Source organism: Clinocottus analis, unplaced genomic scaffold, assembly GCF_023055335.1.
Source record: "Clinocottus analis isolate CAN_PGR_092001 unplaced genomic scaffold, fCliAna1.0.p SCAF_4, whole genome shotgun sequence".
NCBI lineage: Eukaryota > Metazoa > Chordata > Actinopteri > Perciformes > Cottidae > Clinocottus > Clinocottus analis.
The window spans coordinates 22097670-22118513 of NW_027176153.1; the positions used below are offsets into that span (position 1 = coordinate 22097670).

At 41.8% G+C, this 20844-nt stretch overlaps 3 protein-coding genes across 3 annotated transcripts; 1 reads left to right on the forward strand and 2 right to left on the reverse strand.

Moving 5' to 3' along the window:
* The first annotated feature begins 110 nt into the window (after positions 1-110).
* Positions 111-1771, forward strand: si:ch211-66i15.4 (uncharacterized protein LOC560315 homolog). The gene is made up of 5 exons (XM_068596772.1): positions 111-378; positions 491-592; positions 1088-1215; positions 1284-1401; positions 1538-1771. The coding sequence occupies exons 1-5, from the start codon at positions 229-231 to the stop codon at positions 1601-1603; spliced, it is 564 nt and encodes a 187-aa protein (XP_068452873.1). The 5' UTR covers positions 111-228; the 3' UTR covers positions 1604-1771.
* On the reverse strand, positions 1178-5913 carry taf8 (TAF8 RNA polymerase II, TATA box binding protein (TBP)-associated factor). The gene is made up of 8 exons (XM_068596770.1): positions 5756-5913; positions 4899-5058; positions 3918-4016; positions 3764-3826; positions 3498-3622; positions 2870-3017; positions 2561-2703; positions 1178-2198 (listed from the first exon to the last, which is right to left on the reverse strand). Exons 1-8 carry the CDS (start codon positions 5801-5803, stop codon positions 2058-2060), a joined length of 927 nt encoding a protein of 308 aa, XP_068452871.1. The 5' UTR covers positions 5804-5913; the 3' UTR covers positions 1178-2057.
* Positions 5914-8846: 2933 nt separating this feature from the next.
* Positions 8847-20662, reverse strand: camk1gb (calcium/calmodulin-dependent protein kinase IGb). The gene is made up of 13 exons (XM_068597358.1): positions 20422-20662; positions 18521-18632; positions 14539-14664; positions 14319-14393; positions 14075-14213; positions 13422-13545; positions 13246-13321; positions 12821-12933; positions 12612-12690; positions 12071-12158; positions 10926-11275; positions 10741-10838; positions 8847-10235 (listed from the first exon to the last, which is right to left on the reverse strand). Exons 1-12 carry the CDS (start codon positions 20543-20545, stop codon positions 10781-10783), a joined length of 1464 nt encoding a protein of 487 aa, XP_068453459.1. The 5' UTR covers positions 20546-20662; the 3' UTR covers positions 8847-10235; positions 10741-10780.
* Positions 20663-20844: the final 182 nt, after the last annotated feature.

Genomic DNA, 20844 nt, shown 5'->3' on the forward strand with positions numbered 1-20844 from the left:
TGATATTTAACGTCAACCAAGGAAGCTATACAGTTTATATATGTATTAATATACAACTATAATTAGCGCCGTCAGTTTGCGTAATTAACGTACCAACCCGGTTGCCATAGTTAAAGCAAGACAACACGAGATGGCGCCGGACCTGTGTTCGTGTAACTTCACCTTCTTTTTTTTTTTTTTTACTTCAGTTCTCACTGCTTTCTAGCACACCCATATTGTTTCTAAAAAATGTTACCCGCTCCTGTTCAGAAAGTACATTTCGGCAGCTGTCAAGAGAGGAAAGTCTTCCCCGACGATGTTGCACCCGACCGGCTGGGAACCGAAACGTCACGCCCGCAGGGGCCGCACGTCGGCCCGGGCTGCTACGACAACCACACGGTCGGTGTCATCGCATGTTGTTCAATGTGTTTTTTGAAACCATGATTTGCAGGTTTGCTTGATGAATATATGCGTCATTAGATCTCTCTATGTCGCTTCATTGTCTTCCCAGTTTGGCACCATTCTCTATGACGTACAAAAGAGACCTCAAAGTAAGAAAGGGTACAGCCTCTCAGCGAGGACCGCAGTGCGCTTCCCTCCCTGCGAATCAGCGGTAGGCGACACGACACAACGTCTGAAACGATGAGCTGCTCCAACAAACGCTTTGAAGCAGCTGGAGTTACCTTCAAGGGGCAATAAACACACTTTACAGATGAAGTTCAATTCATTTGGACGGTGGTGAAATGTAACTCCATACTTAAGTATTGTACCCAAGTAAAATGTTCATGTACTTGTACCTGTTTGTTTCATGCTACTTTTAACTTGTTTTACTCCACTACAACGTTGAAGCAACTACATGTATCTAGTAATATTAGTTATTAATTACTTCCCAGTAACAGTTTATTAATACTATGATGCATTCTGGATTCTACCAGCGGCACCTTTAAGTCTTAATAGTGTTTATCGTAATGATTAAGATGATGAACACTAATTAGTATATATGTGTATATATATATATATATACACACACACACACACACATTTAAAAAGTGTAGCGCTAAATGGCTGGAATACCTGTTTAAAAGTGTTTATGTTTATTTTTCACCAGACACCTTCCCCACAGCAGTACCAGCAGGATCAAACCCAGTCCAGAGTTTCTTCTCCGGGCAAAACGCCTTTCAACTCAACTACGCAGAGGTTCAAAATCATGTCCTTTATGGTTGATGACAACCCCGGGTGAGACAGAGACTCGCACAGACACACGGCAGCGCTGAACTCAGCTGACAGATGCTTTTGTGAAACAGGCCCGGGACCTACCCTCAAGATGCAGTGACAAACAGGAAAGTAAGCAGGCCGATGTGTTTCGGGAGCCCAGACTTGTCCAGACCGCCTCAGACGGAGAAGAAGCCATTCAGTTTGGAGGTAAGGTTTTTTAAATCCCAAATGTAAAAACATGCAAACACAAGAAAACGTACCAAATTTCTCATTGCATGTCATACTTTTTTTTTTAGACGTGTGGAACGATAGAGCAACATCTAATACTCTTGTTTTCCTTCAGCTGAACAGTGAAGCTGCATTGCAGAAGCACAGAAACAGAGTGGCCTACATGAGTTTATACTTTTAACTCTAAAGCTGACGGATGTAAACCCATTGCTGATGTTGCCGTTAACATAATTTGTACCTGAACTTTGAATGTAAATTTACTGGACTGATACTGTTATATTTTTTTTTTCTCCGATATCTGAAGTTGAAAGTAAAAAAAAAAATGTATTTGTCTTTCTTCTCAAAACAACTGTATTCCTGTATGGTTTGTATACCTCATCACATACACCATGATGTTGCTTACAAATTGACATTACACAATTTTTTTTTTTAAACAAAGTGAGTGCTTGCAGAAGAAATTCTTATCGTTAACACAACAAAAGGAAAGTTATCTCCAATAGAAGTCAGCTTACAAAAAGCAGACAGCAGTGCTGGTCCCGGCTCACGCAGCAGGTTTCTGGGGAGAGAGTCACTGACGGAACTGCTAAAAGCGCCAACCACTGTGGCGAATGTGAGTCTGTTGGTCCACATTGGACTCATTTCTTTCTTCTCACTTTGGGTTTCTTGACTGGCCGAAGGTACGGGTTGTCGATCACATTGTCCTCGCTGGCCTTTGCGGAAGGAAGAACTCCGCCAGGAGGAAGCATGGAGTTCTCTTTGTCAGCTCCTGGATCATCCTGAGTGAGGAAGGAGGGAGGGGGGGGGGGTAATACAAATTAATGTTCATTTAAATTAATTCAATTAGTTAATTGGCTTGCTTTAGAGTTGGAGCAGGATTTCCCATTAATTACTTAAATCTGACAACCCAGAGTCATTCTCCTTAGAGGCCATGTTGAGTGAATTATTCCACAATAAAATTAAGAAAAGGCACTTTAATGTTGGACTTTTTTAGCTTTTCAAATTCATATGCACATATGTATGAAGACAGACATATTCCCAGGACGTAGCTTTAAAATCTTTGAAAGTCTGGGAGCTGAGAGAGAGAAAGAGAGAAACCACAGACCATATCGGGCCACTTCCAGGCGGGGTTAAGACTTACACTGATGATGTTTCCTGCTGCGTTCTCGCTGTCCGTCTGGTCGTCCTGCTCCGAGGAGTCCGTCTCCTCCAGTGTCTGCAATTCCAGCTCCGAGGGCAGGAGGGCGCTGAGATACGGGATCGTGCTTGGCTGTGCTGCGATCACTGAAAACACATTCACAGGTATTAGAACTCGTGTAAAATACAACATGCTACTTCGGTAGCGTAACAGACGTGCAGGGATACAGACAGAACCCGACGACCCGAATGTGTGAACAACGTATTGCAGCCGCTTTTGGAAATACAAGGTCCACTTGGTGGAATCACTCACATGGGAAGGCAGTGACGTCGTCTTTGAAGAGGCTGTGAGTTTCTCCGGTCTTGGCCATGAAGCGTGTGAGCGCTCGCTCCACGTCTCTCCTCTGACTTGCTGCTTTTTCTCTCACCACCTGGTAGTCTGACACGGGCTCTCTGAACGTCTGAGTGCGGAAGGACAAAACACACGTCATCTGAATTTAATCTGTTACTGATCGCAGTGGTGAAAACGGAAAGGCGTTTCCATGTCAATAAATAAGTCAGAGCCAACATTATATAGCATGGATTATATTACGTCTTCATATATTATATTACTATTAGTAAGGAACATTAATTTAGTTCAGGGTTTGTCTCAGAATCACTGTAACAACTAGGTTTGGGTACCATTCGCATTTTAACCAATACTTGTACCCATTTCTACCTTTTTTGGTACTCTCTATAATAACAAAATATCTATTTTAGTAACATTAAAGTTATAAAAATCCCAACATTTCCTTTCATTATTTAGAAAATGTTTTACGCCATGGAAAATACAACCCTTTTCTTCCTTCCTCCCCATCTGTCCCCTCTCACACCTGTCCATAAAACCTCCAGCCTGTCAGTCAGTCTGTTACCAAGTCATAATATGAGAAAGCTTGACTCACGGGTGTTTTGATGTACGTGTGAGGGTCAGGAAACTCCGGGAAGTGGCTTGGGATGTGAGCTGGATGTGTGCGTTTCTGGCCGGCCGACAGTGCTTTGGGAGTCACGGGTTGGTTCGTCACTGGAGCTGAAATTCATCAAATCCAAACACAAAGCAAAACCAAAGTTCAATGTTATGTCAATATAATGAGTTAGAACATTAAAATAGATTCTAGGAAGTGAGAATACCATCACCAATAAATCCACACCAAGTAAAGTGCCTACTCACGGGCAGTTATAACCATCCTCTGTGACCTCTTGGCATACACGGGCAGGGTATCGGCTTTGAAACCTGCAGTATAACAAACAGATTGAATTATGTTCTCCATGTTACCTTGTGATATCAACGCATAATTGATACGATGGTGTCCTCCAGTACCTACCCATTTCAATGAGTGTGACCACTGTGTCCGACAGGGTTGGGATGCTTCTGGCTGTGTGTTCACAATAAGCTTTAGCACATCGGCCTATTTCAGATATATCTGTAAAAAGGACCAAATATATTGGGGATCAGAAAAGTCTCTTCTTATGAAGACTCAACATTTCGCATCAGAGTAGAGATCGATCAAATAAAACTCCTACAACTCAATGGTAGCAACTATAATGATGAATGACCTCCATAAGGATTGAACTATATCTCCAAATAAAGAAGACTTCACAAATGTTTTCGGGCAAAGGTTTCTAAAAAGTTAAACAAATTATTTCCATTCCTCTGTTTACATGATTGTTAAAGATCTGCCAACTATCAAGAGAGAATAAAAAGTTAAAAAAGAGATTCAAATTATTTCCCTCATTCAAAGTTTTGTCAATTGTCCATCAAAATTAAAACTTGTCCCAAAACTCTCAATGTATAATTCATGCATGTGTGTATTATGCCAAATGTTTTCAACCATCTTGCCTTTATCAGGGTTGAATTGGACGTTGCTTCTTGTCTCCTTGTAAACAGTGCATTGACTGCCAAGTCATGTCACTGACATACTACATCACAATGGATAGCAGAGCTGCAAGCCGACTTGTGTAAAATGCAATAGGCATTTTGGGATTGGCCTGTTTTAGAGCTGCTACGTGACAACCATATTTTAGTAGATTACAGCGGGATGAATGTTTTTGTAATGCTCATGTACTGAGGTAGCTCACAAAGATACTGGTATTGAAAATATGAAACTTTTATAGAGCAGGCGTCTCTAATAGGCAGACCGCAGTCTGGGTCCAAACCCAGAAGTCAATGCATCCGCACAAATAACAGATATGTTATACATAACAGGATGGTGCTTTGGAGAAGAACTGTGCATCCCGTTTTGAATTGTATTAAAATATGCAGTGCTTAGGAAAATGAACACATCTACTTTAAGGTTCATACATACAGCTCTGCATCATCTCAGTGAGCGTCTCCACTGCGGCCTTCTCCGCGCTCTCGAAGCCACACTCTGTCAGGAGGGCACTGACGACAACCTGCAGGGTGCGACGTCGGGCCAGGTGGTAGTTCTCAGCAGGGCTGGTAGCAGCTTTACCACCACTTCCACGCTGAAAAACATGCATGAAATAACACATATAGTACTGTACGATGTCTGTTACTATTTATTCATTTCTATGACGGCACATGTCCATGGTGTGGCTGGTAGCTTCCATCAATGTTTAAATGCACTTAACACTAGTTACATTTCACAGTATTCTATATAGATTCACATTACTCTGTTTTCATCAAGTGCATCTTCTTAAGTAGTTGAGGTGCCAAGTATAGACCACCATTATCTAGTATTGTCTTAGATTATTGAGTGTTATATAGATGTAGTGAAGGTAAAAAGTACAACATTTCACAGTGTAATATAGTTGACTAAAAGTACTAATAATAGGAAAGAAAGTGCACGTAAAGTACACGACATGACGAGCTTGGCTTACAGGACATAGCTACATATGAGGAGGTACTGAGTACTGAATCTGTACAGAAAATATGCATTTGTACATAACACATTATGTTGCTGTCTGTTTGTCCAGCCTGCGACATGTTGGTTCACTCAGCTAACTAGCTAGCTTATGTTAGTGTTAAAAAGTATAGCGTGCCGATTGTGGATTTAACAGGAGTCCCCTTAAGGTCAGTGATACTCATTCAGAGTCTTCTCACAGCGAGCTTAACGTTACAAGCTCCCGTAACGGCGTCACGTTAGCTAGCTAGCTAGCGGACGTCCAGCTAGTGACAGCGAGTGTAGACACCGTCTCTTACCCCTCCTGCGTTCAGTGAACCTCCCGCCACCACCGCGGGATCCGCCATGTGTAAGTACGTGTACTCTGCTCGGGATAAACCAATATGACTGGAGAGTGAGGAGGGATTTGTCCGACGGCCGGTTAGCCTAGCCGCCGTTTGGTAAACACGGTGCGAATCTGTGTCGTCACTTCCTGTTCCGCAGACGGAAGTGTATATCAACTCGTGCTCACTGTCGGCATCTAGTGGTTGCGTGTAGAATTACAGCGGTCACATTTTTAATGACGCCAGATCTTGTTTAATTCATTGTCCTCACTGAGTATAGTGGGGCAGTGATGAAATTTAACTAAGTAAGTGAGTAAGTACTTGTACCTAAGTACTGTAACATAGATACCAAAAAAGAAAACTAGCTTTATTAAATTGCAAAATGAATTAAATCACACACATTCGATTTTTCCCAACACATTCATCACATCCAAAGGTATCTGCTGCCTAGCTAGACACTGCTGTACCATCCATCTTTCAGTGTATCCCCTAGTTAATCTGAAATAAAAGAATGAGAGCCAAGGAACCAGTTCAACATGGGGTTTTAATTCACCACCATCACCATCAACATCACAAGTGTTGTTTCCATTTACACCGGGATTTGAGGGTTTCTTTAAGATGCATGTAAGCGGTTAGAGCTCCTCTGCCAAGCAGTCTCCAGATGTTTGGTCTTTGCCTCAATCATTACCGTATTGAACACGTCCACAACTGCAGTGGGAACCGAGGTGGTGTGTGACTTTAACGCCTGCTTCTTCTCCTCCTTCGTGATCAGCTCTGCTGGTGCGTCCTCGACAGTCTCTTGCTCTACAAATGGCAGCAAAACAGTTTCCACCAGTCCACCAACAACTCCCAGTACCGCCATAGTCGAGCCGAGCATGTAGATCTTAAGCATGCATCGGCTCGGCCGCTGGGTTAGTATCTCCTTAGCGAACGGGAGGATCTCGCCAATGGTTTCCATTGTGTAGTGTTTGATAAGTCTGTTAAAAGGCAAAAAAAGATTACAAGTTGGAGAAAATTGTCAGAGAACTTTACTTTGGAAACGTAAAGCAATATTTCCACAACACACACAAAATGTTGATATGCAGATACTCACTTTGAAGCACACGCCAAACTCTCAAGTGTACGACCCAGTCAAGGATTCACAGGGAAACAGACGAGGGCAGATCCTGCGATTTAAACCCAAAGTGGAGCCCGGTCAACTCCCACAGTGGTGAAGGAATGCATATTCATGAGGCTACGGCCTTTTTGGACATCAGGGCCTTTTTGGGTAAAAGGGCACATGGGGTTTTCGGGACAAGAAGTGAAGCAAATATTACCTTTAGGTGAAACCCTGCCTGTGACATCACACAAGGTCGGTATGTGTTGCAGATCTCAAATACTTCCCATGTTGTTGAACAGTGTAAACTGTAAATATTGATCCTCATCACGAGAGTCCATTCAACTATGTTCAGACGATCCCATTTATTGGCGGGAAGGCATTGGGATCATGTCGTCTTGGACGTCTCTGGCTCATGCTCACCGTCTGTCCAACAATAGCTGACCATGAAGCAGCGAGAGATGCCAGGTGTGTGTGTGTGTGTGTGTGTGTGTGTGTGTGTGTGTGTGTGTGTGTGTGTGTGTGTGTGTACCTTTGTTTGAAACTCTCTGACCTTAGACCTCGTCCAGTCACTGGATGAGAGGAGGGAGTGAAGTTAGGCAAGTAAGTTGTGAAATGTGTCTGATCTTTGTCACAGAGACACAGACGTGTGCTCGAATCTCAGTGAAAACGGCCGATGTCACGAGACGTCAGCATGTCGGTTCAACATCTGCACAACACACGTGAGAGACGCCAGAACAGATGATCCAGTTGGGTTTTTAGACTTTTTATTTATTGTTGTGGCTCAAGAAATGACCACTTTGACTCTGACTGAAATATTTGAACAGCTGTGGAATAGATTGCCATTTAATACACAGAGTCACATAGTCATAGTTCCTAAAATTACATCTTCCACTGATTTTGATGATCCCCTTAATTTTCCTCTAGTTTTTCTTTGAAATATCTTACAATGGTTACATTTTTTGTCCCCTCAAGATAGTTGTTATATCTTTGGTGATCCTTCAACTTTTCATTTTTAATAACCCTCGGGTCAAAAAGAGAAGAAATCCTCCCCTAAACAGCTGATGGTGTGTCACAGCCCAAAAGGACTTCTGCTGCTCAGGCTTATTGTCGCTGATTCCTCTCTTATAAGGTCTGAAGATATAAAGTACAGACACATGGGGACCAAACAGAGGGGAAATGACTCTTTCGGGGGATTATTGATCAACATTTGAACTCTTCCTCTGTGACAAAATGCGACAAAATTCAAGAACGGCCCTTCCCTTATTAGTCAGCTTTGGAGTGAATACTTTGTATAAATGTTGATGATAATATCACAATATTTACTCAGCCAATAATGTTCCTCTTTGAGCAACTCAGTATGGATTCTGGGCATTTATGTGTGTCGCTGCGAGAAACAGGTCAGATTGTTTGGAGACCTTTGCCCCACTTTTCTCGCTTCGACTGCTTGAATGGAGAGTCTGTCTCTACACTTGACTTGACACCAAGTCAACAACGTCATATGTGTGTGTGTGTGTTTGTTTGGAGGCGGGGGGTAGATATAACAACTCTCAACAGGAGCTCCAGGGAGAAAAAGGGTACACTGGGTTTTATGTGATGCTTGAAGAAAAATAAAATCTAAAAGAATAACACACTGAAGGATTGTATAAAGATGGCTGCCATTTAAAAATAGAATCTTAAGAGTTCAGAATCACTTCTTTATCAGTCATTTATAATTAGACCCATTTGTATCTGATGGCTTACTGTAATTTATCTCGGCTGAAACACTTTTCTCGGAAGACTCCGCTCTTAATCCCGGCTGAGCGGATGTGTCATCTAAGAAGTAAAGCCTGGTGATGGGTTTAGAGGTGAGTTTAATTTGGGTTTCCAGGTCACGTTACGGAATCAGATAAAACATTTTACTTTTGCAATTCATTGTTTTAATTTATCTTAAAATGGCACAAAGAACATCAAAACCCAGACTACAAGTGTTGCAAGATTAAACAGAAAAAAAACATATATATTTAATAGGAGAGAGCATTAAGACAAACAAAATGGCAGCAAAGCAAAGCAGACTCTGTACAGGCTTTATTCAGCATCCCATCATCATACATGGACTAGATCAACAATAAAGCCACTTACAGCTGGAGCAACAACACACAGACTCTGAAGTGGAGAAACATCTACAACAGTGTTTATGATGGACATTTACATCCCAGCTGTTTAATCGCAGTGATCAATATGAGTTCAGCACGTTCTGGAGATACTTGTGGCATTTGTTCTGTTAACGATTTGTCAGTTTGAAGATGTGTGTGTGTGTGTTTTTTTTTGTCTGTATCGCTCTATTTCTTTGATAAAAAAAGGAAAGATATACTTTAGAAATGAAAAAAATAAATAAGATCAATAAACAAATAACACAAAGAGGGTAATACAGATAAGAAACAACTTTACCAGGATATATTATAGCAGTATGGCTTATTTGAAGCAGTAAGCATGCACTTTTTTTCTTCTTCATAAATTCTATTGCACTTACAAATGCTGCAGAATATTATTTTACACATGAAGCACGATGAAATTGCGTGTATTTTCTTAAACAACATGCAACCACAGTCCGAATAAGACTGGCCAGTGTGCGTTGATAAAAAAAAAGTGTGATATGAATAAACGCTACATGGGATCAGAGGCCGCTTCACGATGAACTCGCAGGACATTCAGCAGCCGTGAGTGAGCCCATCGCTCCAAAGCTTTAATTCTGATCTGTAATGTTTAACTGAAGTCTACCCTGTGCATCTGAGTGTGTGTGTGTGTGTGTGTGTGTGTGTGTGTGTGTGTGTGCGTGTATAGCCCGCTCAAACCAAATGGCATATGAACATGTGCAGCTCATTTAGCGTGCAATACAAACACCTTCCTTTCATTTTGCATGTCATTCGTACGGCATGTAGTCTGTGCTGACTGCAATGAAAGCGTATCCGCGTAACTATGACATGCTTTCAAAACGTAATGTCGCATATGAAATATGCGAGAGGGACCGCTTGTGGTGTGAAACAAACACAGGACTTCACGTGATGTTAAACTAGCATATAAACAACAAGCAAAAGCCAAAGAATGGATGCTAACGACACGTGGGCGTGTCTCGCTATTCATACGCCTTCCCGTGAGATTGGGTTGGTGTGTGTGTTTGTTTGTGTTTGTGTACTTCCGCGTGGTTGTCGGGAAGCTTTATATAGGCACTCTTTCCAAAGATGAAGATGTCCCTTTGACTGCGGGGAACCTCTTGGACCGTTTGGGTCCGTCAGAGGATGGACCCACTGCTCAGTCACAGTACCGGGGGACCCGCTGACACAAAACAGCTGCATGCTGAGTCAGCACAGCGACACTGACCTGCGGAGGACAGAAACACACTCAGGGTGAGACACAGAGACAGTTACACACACACACACACACACACACACACATGCACACACTGCACAGAACATTAACAGTCAAACAATGTATTGTCACAGCATTTAATTAAGTGCCCTGCACATCCCAAAAAGAGATGTACTTAAAGAAGGAATAGGCATATTTTTCATGGAAGACATATTGACATGTCACATCAGGAAAAGCCGGCGTAAATAATACAATCAATATTGCTTGAATTCCATGAAGCAGCTTTATCTTTCATGCTAGTCCACTGTCACACTGAGATGGAGCCCTCTGTAAAGTCACCTGTGCTTCTCCGACTATGACATCATATATTACATCATAAAGATGTAATACAACGATTGCTATATAAAATATATTTGCTAAATATTGGGGACTTGTAATAGAGATGTGATTCAATACACATATGACTTATACTACAATGCGTGTGATGATGATGTGTAAATGCGCAACTGGAACCTACCAAGTAAAATGCTTGTTTCCATGTAAACTTCCCGCCGCCTTCACATGACTGAGCAAACTCCGGTCTGGAGAGTCTTGCCGTTACGATTTTTCCCGTACCTGAAAACGAGGAGGAGACATTTTCATCAGGCGGCAGTCCTGCTGTGACAGCAGAAATACAACAAGAAGACCAAACCCGCTACACACCCGTTGAGGTTGGCGGGCTCCGAGTGGTAGACGTTCTTCCCCTGCTCGGCCATGGTGGGAGCGTGGTGCGAGACGGCCTGACTGTGCGCGGCCTTCAGCGTGTGGTAGTGGCTCTTTGTCTCGATGGGACTCGTGGGCAGCGACATGTGAATCGTCGCCTTCGCTTTCCCGTGGACCTCCATCATTTTGGGGTCAAATTTGTTGGGATCAAGGCGTTTGTGGTTGTTCCTTGGGGAGGACACGTCGACCACCTTGATGTCCGGGATGCTGGTCTTCCTCAGCGCCCGCTCCGAGTTGGCCAGATGCAGCTTCTTCATGTGGTTGATGGCGACGGCTGCGTTGTAGGCTTGCTGAGAAGTGAACAGACACAAACACAGATCTGAGATATATGACCTTACTCTACTTTAGCTGCTTATCAATGATGATGCGTATACGATAACACTCTGCTTCTGGTACACAATCACATCTAGATTTACATTTATGATGATTTACACTTCATATATGCACAGTTATTTGTATTCTATTGTGTATTTATGCAGTTATTCATATTCTATTGTGTATTTATGCAGTTATTTGTATTCTATTGTATATGTATGCAGTTATTTGTATTCTATTGTGCATTTATGCACATTTATTTGTATTCTATTGTGTATTTATGCAGTTATTTGTATTTTATTGTGTATATATATTTTACATATTTTGCACATTTTGTTTCCATTTAATTTAATTTCCTTAATACACTGCAGTATTCCATTGTGTTTCTATATTTTATATGTATTTTATTGTATTATTTTATTTTGTGTGTTTAGTTTCTTCAATTTGTTCCATGTGATGTCTGTAAAGTGTGTTGTGCTGCTACTATGACAACAAATTCCCCCTTGGGGATTAATAAAGTACATATTTATCTATCTTTCAACACACCTGAGCGTACAATAGATTCACGTTTAAGAGTCATTTTACTGCTGATTTAAAACTCAAGTGCACTTTGGTTCTTGCTCACATGAGTGGCCTTGATTACAGAGCAACTTTGAATCAAACTGTCCTTCATCAGGAAGGATTTAGGCGGCCACCTGATTAATCTACAATAACCTACAGGTCCTAAATGAGATTACCACATCAAAGCCAGGACATCAGCAAGGACTGACCTTCCACTTGGACTTGGCGAAGTTCTTTTGGATCTGAACGCTGACGGAGTAGTAGATGTCCTGACTCCGGGCCGTTTTTCCAATAATCCTGAAAAACAGATGATGTAACGGAACGTTTTAATATATTTCAAAGTAGGAAATAATCCCAAACCCATCTGTGTAGAAAGACACATACCTACTTTGTTAATGTGTTAAGTCACTAAAATGTTATAAATCTAAGGATTATAATGAATTTTCTTTCACTCTCTCTTTTCCTAGAAGAGATATTTAGCTGCTTTTTGGGATTAGTGCTGCACAGTAAAAAAGAAAAAAATGAGCAATAACTCTGTTGGATTTAAATAACTTTCAAAACAAATATAACATTCAAACTATGTTAGCCAAGAGACATTTTACTGTGAAACGAAAAGCCTATCTCTGCTGAAGAAATACAAATATGTAGCAATTTATGCTGTTAAATGTTGTTGTTTTTTTTAAAAAAGAGACAGTTTCCCACTGTGTGTGTTTAATTTAATGCATTATAACCAACATTTGTATCACTCACCAGGGATGTCTGAGTGCAAGGTCAGTGGTGTAGCGCATGCTGGGATTTTTCTGCATCATGTTACGGATGAAATCTTTAGCTGCAGATCAAAAGGTGACACACACACACACACACACACACACACACGCACACACGTTAGGGCTGGGGCTGTATAGAGGCATACGGCTGCTACAACAGGCTCCGTACATTATGTCTCGCCATGAAATTACCAGATTCAGATATGTCGTCCCAGAAAGGCGAGTCAAACTCATACTGCGCCTTCATGATCTTGGAGAACAGTCGGCTCTCACTTTCCTCATAGAAAGGCGGATATCCACACAGTCTGAAACAGAAGCATTTATTATTTGTTGGAGCGCTGAAGAAACGTTCCACGCGTAGAGATAGTTGACAATGTGTGCAGTTTATTTGTCAGTATGCTCACTAGGTGGTGCTGTGGCTCAATCATTGCATCATTGTTCTGTATTTAGGTATCTGTGTCAAGCTTAACACCCACATGACCAGAAGTGGCTTTTAATCTGAAAATCTACTTAAGACCATGAGCTGATCTGCAATCTTGGTCATGGTTTTTTTTTTTGCTTTCCTCCTCCCCTTCCCTCTCTCTCTCTGACTGATTCATCACAACTTTTATACTTACAGAATGTAGGTGATGACTCCGATAGACCAACAGTCCACCGCCTTGCTGTAGGGCTTCTGTGCCAAAACTTCAGGAGCTGAAAGAGTGGAAACAAGAGTCAGGCCTTTATTAATTTGGCCTGTAAGGGCAGAGAAACGACGCCGTCGTGCGTTCATTAACCAGACACGCCTCCTTACCTACATATCCCGGGGTGCCACACGCCGTCGACATGATATCATTGTCAACCATCTTGGAAAGTCCAAAATCACTGATCATTATTTTGGAGTTCTCTTCCTGGCTGTAGTACAGGATGTTCTCCGGCTGCACAGGGGACAACACGTACAGGACAGCTGTTCACACATTGATGTCCTCAAGGAGTATTATAGCATCGCAATGTGTCACTTTGTCTGTGGTGGAACATCTTCTTGAGTATCACTTTCTATAAAAGGACCACTGCAATAATCCAGCACATAACACTGTACAATTATTAATTTAAAGGTTACATTGCAAATAGTAGTTTGATTGTTTTTATCGAGGGGTTCCCTCGCCAAAAAGCATTTTTATTTTGAATTATTGCAAAAAATAAGATGTGTGGCAAACACTTACAGGTTTGGTTCAACAAGATAATCTTCACGAATAAAGTAGGCGAGAAACAAATTAGTGGAATCTGACTCATATCATGCTGGATGTTCATAGTTACGATCAAAATATCTTTTAAAAGGGATTTTTTTTTGCAGGTATACATTTTTTTCCCCAAGACTTTGCTGAACAAACACATACAATAAACACAAGTATTGGACTTTGCTTCAGTCAATGCAATCGTATGACTTTGCATTCGACCTGCTCTCACCTTGAGGTCCCGGTGCACGATGCCGTTCTCGTGCAGGTAGCTGACGGCCTGCAGCACCTGCTGGATCACGCTGCTGGCATCCTTTTCTGAGTACACCCCGCGGTCCAGTATGCGGTCAAAGAGCTCCCCGCCTGAGACACTGGCAAGGAGACCACACAAACATTAACGTGCAATCTGAAATGCCAGTTTATTTAGCTCACCTGCTCATTTAAATAATCATATGAAAATTAAAAAAAAACCTCACAGCTGCATGATGAGATAGTAATGGGTCTGACTCTCATAGAAATCCTCCATCCCCACAACATTGTCGTGTTTGATTCTGTGGAGAAAAACAACATTTACGGCATTGCTGGCATAATCCCACAGCGGAATTGACATATTTGCATCATAAACAACCCTTCGCTGACTACTTAGAGAATATGAAATGAAAGCCATAGGCTCATAAAAATGCACACATTAATTACCTTTTCAGCACAGTGATCTCATTCTCCAGATTGAGGTCTCGTTTCTGTTTCTTCTTCACACATTTCATGGCAAAAAACTTTCCTGTCTCCTTCTCCTTCACCATGTACACCTCTGAGAACGCCCCCCTGTTCATTAACACACAAACACATTGGGAATGAGTTATTAATGACGAGACATCACAGAAAGATACAGCAAGCCTCCTCCAGCGATAGGAAATGAGTCTTCCCTCTTCTTAGACCTGAACAGAGAAGCGTATTACTTCTTGGTGGTGTACTTTGCATTTGTCTCAACCAATCAGGGACATTTTACTTGCTTTGTTTGTTTTGTATTCATGGGCCAAATGTGACTTTTTTAATTTGATAATTACTAACCCAAATGGTTTGTGCCTATTTCCGCCATAAAAAAAAGTTAGAGGAGCTATGGTTGCTGTGGATTTCGTTACCTTTAAACCGAAGCAAGCAACATTTAATCCTCTCTTAACCTTTTGGAAACCGTTCGAAAATCCTCCCGCACCAATTTTAAGTCCCAGCATGCCCCGTCCAGACAATCTTTTGGCATAAAATACGTAATTTTTCCATTTTTTTTTAACCGAACGACACGAGACGACACATAACAGGTCAAGGCTTTTTTTAATTGTGATTTTGTTGCAAATTCCAATTATTTAGGTCATAATCGTTCCAAAAAGGTGTCTTATTGACCGCTCCAGGAGGCATTTTTGGGGAATCTGGCTCATATCATGCTGGATGTTCATAGTTAGTTTGTTTTTTTTACAGATATACATTTTTTTCCCAAGACTTTGCTGAACAAATACATACAATAAACACAAGTATAGGAATTAATTTGGGGTTCCTACGACGACTCAAACACAGGGGAAAAGGAGGTCTGGAGCGAAACATTCGTCCCACAGTTTTCAACGGATTAAAGTGTTAAAAACGTCTGCTGTTTCGTTTCTATAATTTCATCATGTTTTTTTTTCTGTTTTTCCCGGCGATGGAAACAAACTAAATTTCTTGGTGCACCTCAGAATTAAAATAAACACACGGCAATAACAAGGGGGTTCAATTCAGGTCTACTGAAGATCTCTGTGGCTTAACTATTCACATGTCAGAGGCGCATTACGCCGCTCTGCGCTGCGTTGTCTGGGAATAGTTGTTCCACCAGGTGGATTAGGTGCTTTATCCCTGATGTAACAGAAACTGGCAGAGAGCTCGAGCGTGAAGGTCCGAGGCTGAGCGCGAGCGGCGGGGAACAAGCTCCACGGACAGATGTGGAGGCCCCGCCCTCTGCATGTAAGGTGCAGACTCTGACCCTGACGGATGAAGGAATGCACCGACACACACACTGATGGAGGATGCGTGTGTTAAATCAACAGCACGATGTGAAATTAGAACGGTTTCCAGTGGGATTTCCCATTGTTCCAAGAATATTGTTTCACATTTAGAAGGCCAATGTTGCCACACACACAGTAACACGCACACACATATACACACACACACCCACGCTGCTGCTCCCACAGCGTCATCCCAGCACTTCACATCCCACTGCTCAACTGATTTCTCCTTCCTTACACCACAGCGTCTAATCCTCCGATCTCCTTGAAGATTATTGTTACTCTCAAGAGAAATCGCCAATCAAGGCCCGAACACAACGGACAGCATCCTGTTACGAAAGCACAACAGGGCAATCACAAATCACCGGCGAACGAACTCGAGTGTGCAAATTTGGGAGCTTAAAAGTCAAAAATGTTGATGAGAATGAAAATTGCTCTGTGCGTTTTTTTTCCTTTTTTTTCGAGAGTTGCTTTTACCCCCGAAGAGACTCGGTGCTGATTGCCAGGAAACCATTAAGATGTTGTGTAAACTATGACGGCAGAGGCCCCGTGAGAAAGGTTGTATTTGGTGATATCCTGTCCCTTCTGGATTCTCTTCCTTTTATTGTGATGGAAATAAACCCAACGTATACCTGAGAGCGTCACAGCTCAGAGGGTTCAGTCTGTTGACGCCTTCAACAGGAAGGAAAAGCATTCAGAGGCTCCGGCAGCAACGGTGATCCTGAAACACGTCTTTTAAAACTCTCTTTTGGTTCCTAAACTAAAGCATCATTTGAATCCTTAAGACGAGGGGAAACACACCAATCACAAATAGGTCGGCGCTTCTCCTCCCTACGTTTCCACAACGCTCACAGAATTGTTCGGGGAAATTAAAGTAATTGGGCCGCGTGTTATATCATGTAGTGTTCTCAGGAGGGCCTCGCCTCCTCCACTGTCCAATCACCGCCGGAAGCGTTCCCGGCAGCCTTCTCCTCGGCCCTCAGCGCAGATCCGCTGTGTTTTCCCGAAACATACCGGCAGCATTCGCATCCGCACCTTTATTTACCGTGAGCCTATGACCTTCTGTTCTCCGAGCCACTCGCTGAATCCTGCAGAGGAGCCGCAGATCATCAGCGCTGACTTCACGGGAATTAAGTAACATGCAGCAGTGTGACATGCAGAACATCATCTCCGTTGTTGTTATTAAAAATAACTCCATGTGAACTGATGAACATCCCTTTCTTTTCTTTCAGGGATGCAACTGAGGATTCATTTCATTTTTAATTTCATTTGTTCATTTTTTTCTTGATTCATCCATTGATTTTTCTATAACATGTCAGAAAAGAGTAAAAAATGTCCAACGCATTTTTCTAAAGCCAAACGTGATGTTTTGTAGACAAAGATAACCAGTAAAGTCTTGGGAATATTATACATTTTTGCTTCAAAAATGACCTAAATGACTCAAGTTATCAAATATGTGTTGATTATTATGATGTTTTCTACTCATTTTCTCACCATTTATTTCTTATGTTATCATATTTTGTTAGTGTCACAATTCAATGAGATTCTCAAGAAAGTAATTCTTTTAAAAACCAATCCTTCCCCTTGGGGAGGAAGACTGAGCGAGTGTTATATAACAATGTAAATCATAGCTTGTTTTATGAAAAATTAATCCCAAAACTGCTGTATTCGGCTATATTAAACACCATGAGTATTATACAAGTGATATATACGGTTTGAGAAAATTCAAGTATCTGCGCAAATGAGTGCTTGCCTGATTTGTTTTCTGTACTAAACCCTCTTTAACTTTAAAGTGAACCTTTGCAGAGGGGATGTTCACATATTGTGCTATGATCTGGGTTAGAGTCAGACCTCACAGCTGCATCATTTCAAAGATATAATCATCTTGAAAGGGATTGTTTTTCTCGGCAGACCTGAAACCTTTTCATTTGTATCTGTGTGTCATCTTCATTGACTCTAAACCAACAACATATAGACTGATATTTACACATCTGAACACAATCTCACATGTGTACCTTTTATCATAAGATCAAAATTATTCAAATAGCTCTAGTGGTTTCAGAAATACACTATTTTTAGTTTGACTATGCACTTTTTGAGGAAAGGGCCTAAAAAAGGTGATACAAAATGAATTAATTTTGTGCTTTTATCATTTTGTGCCCGTAAAGCCAAACAGACTAACAACCCTTTCCAACAGCCAGCACATGTTGTTGTCTAAGACCTCAGTAAAGTCGGCCTCCCCATGTCAATCCAATCAAACCAGTAATCTGTCCTCCAACTTAAACTGCATGTGCAGAGGGAATTATCACGCCATGTGCAAGTCAAGACACAAGTTGTACTGCCTCAACATCACTGAACTGAAACATCCAGCACTGGTCCACATTCCCAGAGACACAGGAAGACATCTTACATATATACAATAAAACTGAACAGGACATTAAAGCTATAACTCGGTAAATATTAAGATTTCTTAAGATATATATTAAGATGTCTTTTTTTTGTCTTTTCTATTAATCTTTTGTATATATATGAAGAGCAAAGAGAAACCGGAGTCAAATTCCATGTACGGGAACATGGACATGGCCATTAAAGCTGATTCTGATTCTGAATAAATAAACGGTGCTATCTTGCGTTGAGTAAAATGTACTTACGATCCCAACTCCTCCATGAGGTCAAAGACGTCCTGGATGTTTTCAGTGACCTTCTTCCACAAGTGTTCCGCCTCCTGACGACCCATTTCTGCAGAAGCTTCGACAGCAGTTTCTTTTAGAGTGAAGGAGGAAGAAAGTAGACGTCAACACACATGTGTTCAGGTTCCACAATGCTCCTGCTTCATTTCCTTTGAGTATATAGTTTTAATAATCCTGGCTTATTGCTTGGACATCACGTTCATAATCATAAACAGAAAGTCCTTTGGGATTATTAAAGAGTCATGCTACAGCAGGCGTGAAGGTTGTCTGCTCAAGACTGTGCAGGAGGACGAGCAGATGAGACCGACATGTGACCGGCTGACAAAAGGTTAGAGCAGATAATCTGTGCTGGAACTAGCACACAGGAAGGTATGAAGGAAGCAGTGCCGAGCCAACGCGGGTTAAATTATACTGTATGATATGAAAGTGAATCAATAATCTGTCAGAGATGTCAAACGATGTGGAAATGTGAGGATTTCAATGTGAAAAATGTGTATTTTGGATTAAAAATAATAATCAAAAGCTGTTTGTAAATTATTTTTAAATAAAAATCCAACACAACTCTGATCATCGTACATTAACTTCTTATGTTGAGACAACACTTGTCTTTGCTTAGATGATGAACATTTCTTAGGATTAGGAAGAATGATCCAATGAAACTGAAGCTGAGCTGGATTAGGAGCACTATAAATGAGCAGGTTACCCAGTTTGGTTCCTGCCTTCTTTTCTCTTATATAAAGGATAAGTAACTCTTGATCTGGAGACTTGACCTCGTCACAGGTATATAAATACCACAGTATAGCCTCAAACAACTTAACTTTAAGTGCAGAAGTAATGTATTTAACTACAGCCAGTGGAGGACGAATGCCAATCCTGAACTAAAGTAAAAGTACTAACACACAATGTCTAAATATTATCTTACATTTAAAAGTAATAATAAGTTAAAAGTATGTAACTATTGGAATAATGCATGAATATATACAGATGGGGTGAGGGGGTCTGATATCCAGGTGTTTGAATGGATCCATCTCTCATGTTTCATTTGTCCTCATGCATATAAACATGAGCTCAAAGGTTGCAGAGCAATCCATTTACGACATCTCATTTGCATACTAATACATCGCTCGGTCCAGAGTGTTGTCCATCCACACTGTGGGGGTCTGCGGCTCTCATGGTTTCCCTCCGCAGCAGCAGCAGCCTTATCGTGTCTCTGCTCAACAGATGCAGCAGCACATGCTGCCACGAAGAGGAGCCAGCTGAATGCCGGAGAATGTGCTCAAAAACAACAACAAGCAGTGATGCAAAACTCGTTTGCAGAATCAAACCCTGCAGCATTGATCCATCCACAAAGTATTGCGGTTATTAGCTGTTGTTGTTTTTTGCGCAAAAATCTTTATTCCACAGAGTCCGACTGCTCTTCCCTTACTTGGAGGTTTAAAGTCGAATCGCGCGCAACAAAAACACAACACGTTTGCACCCCGATACCATTCAATACATGGACAATAACAAGGGAACCAGTAACTGGCGGCGGGTGGTGCTATGCAGCCCTTCTTCTCTACTCTCAAGTTGGCTGCGGCATCGCGCGGAAACATCACTCTGCGGCAAAAAGCAGTGATCACATATTCAGATCAAGCTTGCAGCACGCAGTTGTGATTTCAACTGAACATGCAATACAAGCACGTTTGGACTCGTGATGCTGCATTTGAATGCACGAACAAAAATACCCCCAAATTACGCACAGAATACAAATTATAGGGAGCAGCTGGCCCGTCTTCTGGGCGGAAAACAGTTGTATAAAAACAACAACAGTCGTTTTTAGTACTTCCAGATCCAAGTGAATTCACAGAGAAGAAGAGACTTACCTGGAGACTCTGCGCTCTTGTCGCTGTGCTCTGACTCTCCTGCCAAATGCCCGCCGAGGTCTGGACAGTTCACTTTGTCCGGGACTGAACAAGTACCTGTTGTCGAGTCAGAGATTACATCCATGAGGGAGAGCCGAGGGGAGGGGCTGCTGGCCGTGTCACAGGTGCACGTTGAGACTTCAGGTCAGGCTGCTGCTGCTGCGTCTGCTGCTGCTGCTGCTGCTGCGTCTGCTGCAGTCATCTTTTCAGCTATACAAGTTTAGACAGATTCATTCAAAACAGCAACATGTGCACGCGCATGCGCAGCTCCGCGCACACGCACATCAGTGTGGCAGGCCTCTCAGCACTAATGGTGTTTTTTTTTTTTTTTTTACAACAGGTGCCACGGTCCTATAAAGCCCTAAAAGGCTATATATATATAAT

Excerpts from the sequence above, each read along its gene's own strand:
- taf8 (XM_068596770.1), bottom strand. The coding sequence starts at position 5,803 with ATGGCGGATCCCGCGGTGGTGGCGGGAGGTTCACTGAACGCAGGAGGG. Across the intron at positions 4,017-4,898 it reads CACTGAGATGATGCAGAGCT|ATATATCTGAAATAGGCCGA; the intron begins GTATGTATGAAC and ends TCCTTTTTACAG. Across the intron at positions 3,623-3,763 it reads GAGGATGGTTATAACTGCCC|CTCCAGTGACGAACCAACCC; the intron begins GTGAGTAGGCAC and ends GATGAATTTCAG.
- si:ch211-66i15.4 (XM_068596772.1), top strand. The coding sequence starts at position 229 with ATGTTACCCGCTCCTGTTCAGAAAGTACATTTCGGCAGCTGTCAAGAG. Across the intron at positions 1,216-1,283 it reads ATGGTTGATGACAACCCCGG|GCCCGGGACCTACCCTCAAG; the intron begins GTGAGACAGAGA and ends TTTGTGAAACAG. Across the intron at positions 1,402-1,537 it reads AGAAGCCATTCAGTTTGGAG|CTGAACAGTGAAGCTGCATT; the intron begins GTAAGGTTTTTT and ends GTTTTCCTTCAG.
- camk1gb (XM_068597358.1), bottom strand. The coding sequence starts at position 20,545 with ATGGATGTAATCTCTGACTCGACAACAGGTACTTGTTCAGTCCCGGAC. Across the intron at positions 18,633-20,421 it reads CAAGAGCGCAGAGTCTCCAG|AAACTGCTGTCGAAGCTTCT; the intron begins GTAAGTCTCTTC and ends TCACTCTAAAAG. Across the intron at positions 12,691-12,820 it reads GGACGACATATCTGAATCTG|CTAAAGATTTCATCCGTAAC; the intron begins GTAATTTCATGG and ends TTTGATCTGCAG.